General features: G+C 40.2%; 1 protein-coding gene across 1 annotated transcript in view; it reads left to right on the forward strand.

Annotated features, from left to right (window-relative positions):
* LOC105529357 (cytidine monophosphate-N-acetylneuraminic acid hydroxylase) overlaps positions 1–6,000 on the forward strand; it is a 63,403-nt gene that overhangs the window by 48,362 nt on the left and 9,041 nt on the right. Inside the window, exon 13 of the mRNA XM_011966486.1 lies at positions 4,291–4,406. Coding sequence (XP_011821876.1) covers positions 4,291–4,406 — 116 coding nt within the window. The remainder of the gene's footprint in view (positions 1–4,290; positions 4,407–6,000) is intronic.

Genomic DNA, 6,000 nt, shown 5'->3' on the forward strand with positions numbered 1-6,000 from the left:
TGTCTATGAATGTCAGAATCATTAGTTACAAGGATATACAGTCTGCCCTTAAACTTATTGTATGTGCCATTTAAACGTGTGATGCCCTAAATGTAGAGGTTTAAATATACCTTCACCTAATAGATGTAATAAATGTGCTCTTAAACTACATTTTAATAAATTGACTAGTATTTTTGTGTTTACTAAAATACTTGCTATTGAAGAAATCCTATATTGAAACTTCAGTAAAACTAATAATCTACTACCTGATTTATAGGTATTTAAAAAAAAAACACAAAAACTGGCACCAGGCACAGTGGCTCACACCTGTAATCCCAGCACTTTGGGAGGCCAAGGCAGGTGGATTGCCTGAGGTCGGGAGTTTGAGACCAGCCTGGCCAACATGGTGAAACCCCATCTCTACTAGAAATACAAAAATTAGCTGGGTGTGGTTGTGGGCACCTGTAGTCCCAGCTACTTGGGAGGCTGAGGCAGGAGAATCACTTGAACCCAGGAGACGGCAGTTTCAGTGAGCCAAGATCATGCCATTGTACTCCAACCTGGGTGACAGAGCAAAACTCGGTCTCAAAAACAAACAAAACAAAACAAAACAAAACAAAACTGGATTTTTACATGTAAGAAAATCCTGTGTGAGACACCGTATAGATGATAAATAGGCTTACACCTTTTTAGACAAAATGACTCTTTGCATTTATTGCTTTATGTATCAAACACTTACCTAGCTTGCTTTATGCCAAGCACAGTGTTAAACACTTTGCAAATATTAAGACATTTAATCCAACAACAACCCTATGAACAGATATTACTGTCTGCCCCCATTTCATAGATGAAGAAACTGCGGTTATAAGAGTTAGAATAACTTGCCCATGGTTGTACAGCTAAAGATTGGTGGTGCGGGGCTTTAACTCAAGCAGTCTAGCTCAAAGTCTATGCTCTTAGCCACTGTGTAGCCTTTTAAATCTGAATTTACAAAACCTATAAATTGAGATGTCTGTTAGCCTCAAGAGATTCACCTTTGAAAATTTTTAAATAACTTCATTTAAAATATTTAATTTGGAAAAAAATATCACTTTTTCACAGCTTTCCATAATGCATCTGCTGGAAAGAACAAGTAGCAGTTCTGTTGCAGATTAAATATACCATGGGGCAAATCACGATGCCATCTCTGCACATTGTGCTGTTATAATGTCGCTTGAGGGCTTTTATCTCCCAGGATTTTAGGGAGAGTTCTATATGCTGAGGTTTGGTTAAAGGGGTTATGCCTATATATGGAAGAGCTCCTTTTCTTGCTACCTGGAGCCTTCTTATATTGCCTCCCTCCTGCCACCTTTTTGGAGGTATTAATTGCCTTTCAAACTCATCATTTCTATCACGCTGACTCTCCATTCTTAAATGCATGGCTCGCCATCCTCCTGCACCAATCTGGAAGGGCTCCTCTCTAACTCTGCTGCAAATCCACCTTTCACTGCCTCCAGACCCCACCCATGCCTTTCCCTTCCTTGCTTCACTTCTATGTGGGACTTTCTGCTTAACTGTCTCCTGCCTCATGGTGTGTAAGTTTCAGCGGGTAATTCTGGGTGACTAATCATTTTCCATAGACACCCAAAGGTACTGCTCCTTTGGCTTCCCGTTACAGACAAGGTTGCTCTAAAGAAAACTTATACTAGGTTGATCCTCCTTTCTTTGTGGGTGACTTTTAAGAATTACAGGATTAGTCCATATTTACTGATAAAAAGACTTTTTCCAGCTGATTTGGGGCTCTTATGTACAGGTGTAGGATCTGTCATTCCATAGGCTCTACTTACAGGGGGCTTGCACACTGGTGCAAGGCACATCTCGTAAACTGGTGAAGCTGGGTGCAGATTGCATCAAGTAGAATGCAGGAGGAGAAGGGGGCAGGCCTGCTAAGCTCCAGCTGATCTGAAATTTCCAGAGAACTTGAAAATCTGGCTTTTCATGTGAAATACCCAAATTTATAAATGTAGAAAGCAGAGTCAATGTTCTTAAAGAGCTATAGACTACATGAAATGAGAGCTAGGCTGTATTTGGCCAAAGGATCATCAGTATGCTTTAAGCTGTGAAGGTGAAGAGAGGGGCCAGCTAGTAGGCTAGGGGACCCCTGAGTGCCAAAATGTGGTGGCTCTTGCTTTCAGCATCACAAATACACTACCTTGTTCTCCCCTCACTCCAAAATTGATTCTATGTATTGAGATAACTGTCTAAATATATTTGACCTGGGAGCCATATGTAGTATAGGGACAGGGCCAGCTATCTCATGGACATACTTTTGTGCTCGCCCTGCTGTCATCCACAGTACCTACTTCTCTTCCCTCCACATCTGAACGCCCCTCCATGTACTGTCTGGGATTCTACAGTCTCTGCCCTGCATCTTTGGTTTCCATTTGTCTGCACGCTTTGTAGATTCACGTAATTAGTTGAATTCTCCTGTCAATGAATCACTTCCATTTCTTTTCACTGTGGCAGTTTATTCCTGCATAATTGCTTGGCAACATTTTAGTTGGATCTGGAAATGCAGAGGAGATAGATTATGCACGCAATTTGTCCATCATTGTGAAGCAATAGTCTTCTCCTTAGCCCAGTGACAGTACCTCCTTGTTTTCCTGAATATTCTTTTGCATTCTTTTGGAGTTCCTCTTTCCCCAGCCACTGCTTAAGTCTCTTGTTTCCTTCCAGGACTCTGCGTTCATTCCACTGTTCTTCCCAAGTCTCTTCCTGGGTAAACTCACCTGCTAACATCACTTCTCTGCTAATGACTCCAAAAATAATCCATATGTCCAGCCCAGAGCTCTCTCTGGCTGCCTCTAGTGCTGTCAAGCTTTGGGTTCTTCCATAGTCAACTGTCTGCTAGATATAATTGTCTGGATTTCTGAATCCTTAGCACCTAATTTTCAACTTGTTCAAAGTTCAACTCCTCATCCTCCTCCTTTAAAATGTTCTTTTTCCTTTTTCTATCTGATCGTGGGTAATATCATTCCCCAAGTCAGTCAAGCTAGAAACAAAGGAGTAATCTTTGGTTCTTCCCTTTTCCTGCATCCCCAAACCTAATCAATAATCTAGACCTTTCCATTTTACACCCCAAATATTTCTTCAATCTACTTCCAGTTTTCCTGTGTGCTCCTCTCCCAGCTAAAAGGCCAAGAAAGGCCATTTACCCTGCACTGGGAGGAACCAGGTCCTGGTAATGCATCTTAGCCAGGCCGACCTTAACCTGACCAAGCTGTGGAATCATGTTTCTAAACCTCTGTTAGCAAAACTGTGACCTATGTTTGTAACCTCAGTTCATAATAGATATAATTGTTTTATATAAATGGTGCAAAAAAGAGAAATAGATCTAAAAATGCCAAACTTCCAATCAGTCTGTGTCATTTAATAGCCTCTCACTTATGAAAAGTTTGCCTCTACTGGTATTGGCATGATATTTACCAGGGGAAAATGTGATGCAGACACTGAAAGGGCTCCTAACACTGGTGCTGATGGATTGTTAAAACTAAGTCCAACCAAGAACAACTTCTCTTTATTTTCTTTATATAAATTGTCTCATTTTTTTCTCACAATCGTCTCATAATAGAGAAACGGAGGCTTAGCAAGCTTAAGGTCACATAATTAGTAAGTGCAGGGCTGAGACTCAAGACCATCTCTGCTTGTCTCTTAATCCTGTGCTGCTTTGGCTCTTCAACAGTTTAAAAGTTGGGATTTTTTAAGGATAAGGATCTTGACCACATGATTTAAAGTAATCCTGTTCTGTGACAGGCCAGAAACTACAGACTGTTGTGAGCTTGCAGGCTCTGCTTTGCCTCTAAATGTTCAGGTGGAGACTTGAACACTCGGCTTTTAGAATGACAATGATAGCAAAGATTTCTTGAGTGCTTACTATGTGCCAGGCTTTAAGTGTTGTATATACATCCTCACAACAATCCTATAAGGCATATTCTATTATTCTCTTCATTTTATAGATAAGAAAGCCAAGGCACAGAATGGTGACCAAGATCACACAGCTAGAACCTGGATTTGAACCCAGCAATCTGCAGTCTGTGCTCTCAGCCAGATACTCCCCCTGCTCTTAATCCATTACCTGTTTTCCTTCTTTCAAGTCCTGCTGCACTTAGCTTCTTTCCTTTTCTCCTCAGCCTGTGATATCTGCTCCCAGAGACTTTTCTCCTTGGCTCTCCATGCCTCTGCCATCATGGGCAGCTGCTTCTCCCAGGGACAGGAGGGATCCATACTCTGCTGCCTGGGTTGCCCCTGCGAGTGGTTCCATGTCTATTTCAGATCCGTACCCGGGTGGATGTCATCAGACACGTGGTGAAGAATGGTCTACTCTGGGATGAGTTGTATATAGGATTCCAAACACGGCTCCAGCGGGATCCTGACATATACCATCACCTGTAAGTCTGGAAGCACCTGGCGCCCCCAGGCCACTGCTGAGGCTGCTGTGGCTATGCATAAGCAGTCAGTGACTGCCTAAGCCCCCAGATTCTGACTAATATGTGAGATTCCACCATTAGCGCTTCATTCCTTTGTTAGTTGGTTAAAAAGCAATTCTGGTTAGGAAGGTATAACATTAAAGAGTCATTTATACATTCATATGAATGTGTTCCTGCACCCTTCTGGAAGTGGGTTTTGGTGTAAGAAAGAGAAATACATTATAAGAGGGAAAGGGTATGTTTGCCAAGACAAGAATGAGTATTTGTGTGGCAAAGACATGGTCATCGAATTAGTGAATTCCTGTATCACATTTTTGTCTGTGCTCAACAATGAGCATGAATTTGATAGGCTAGTTGGTTTAAGGGAATGGCCCATGAGTTTCTGTCTGACTGCACTTCAAAACTGTTTAAGTCATTAGGATCATATTTAGAATATTTGCACTGATATCTCAGAAAGGGCAATTTGCCATTTTTATATTTGCAAAATAATCAAAGGAAAGAGTACTTTTTCTCATTACCACAGATCCTCTGAAAAAATGCAGAAATTTAATTTAAAAATTCTAATTATTTAAAATGTATAAGCAAAAGTTTGTACTCTGAGCTTGCAAGCAGAGGCATTTATTAAAATTTCTTTTTTACTTATTTCCTTTTGAATGTTTTTAAATGATATGAAAATGTTTAAGAATGTGAAGCTATATAAAATATAAAGGAAGTAACCCCACCAAGTCCCTCTCAGGAAACCCTGTTTCCTGCCCTTCCTTCCACCCACTCTTATGGTAACGTTTGATAATACCTCAGTGTGCACCCTCACAGGCCAAGCGACGTTTCTCTAAATATATTTGTTTTCAATAAAATGTTCCACATAGTTGGTGGTGAGGGAGTGTTATTGTTGCTGTTTTTATTTTTTATTTTTTTAATTTTGGCAAAGCATGCACCACCTTTGGGATGTTGCTATTGTTTTTAAATGAAACCCTAGTACATATGTTCTGCAACTTGCATCTTTTACTCATCAATATATCTTAGAGAGCCTTCCACATTGGGACATCCAGGTCAACCTCAAATCTTTTAATAGCTGTAAAACATTCCAAGTTTTTTTTATCATTTTCAACAGATCATATACCTAACTCTTGTTCTAGAAAGAAAGGAATCTGGCAACTTTTGAGGGGATCTTGGGGATTTTTTTCCTTAAGAAAATAATTCCGTCTTGGAAACCACTAAACTCTATCTTGTTCCATCGTGTTTTGGTAACAAGGGTCACAAATGTAAGAAGATGTCATCGTGAATATTGGGAAGCAGTCACAGCCCACTTTATCTTGTTGCTCTGAAAATGGGATTTGTGAATTTACTAAACATTCTTCTGGTTATAAAAAAAAAATACATATCCACTGTCAAAAATCTGAAATATATATATTTAATATATAAATATGTGTGTGTGTGTGTGTGTGTGTGTGTGTGTGTGTATATATATATATTTTTTTTTTTTTTTGAGACGGAGTCTTGCTCTGCCATCGGGGCTGGAGGTGCAGTGGTGTGATCTCGGCTCACTGCAAGCTCC

Source organism: Mandrillus leucophaeus, unplaced genomic scaffold, assembly GCF_000951045.1.
Source record: "Mandrillus leucophaeus isolate KB7577 unplaced genomic scaffold, Mleu.le_1.0 Scaffold760, whole genome shotgun sequence".
Lineage (NCBI taxonomy): Eukaryota > Metazoa > Chordata > Mammalia > Primates > Cercopithecidae > Mandrillus > Mandrillus leucophaeus.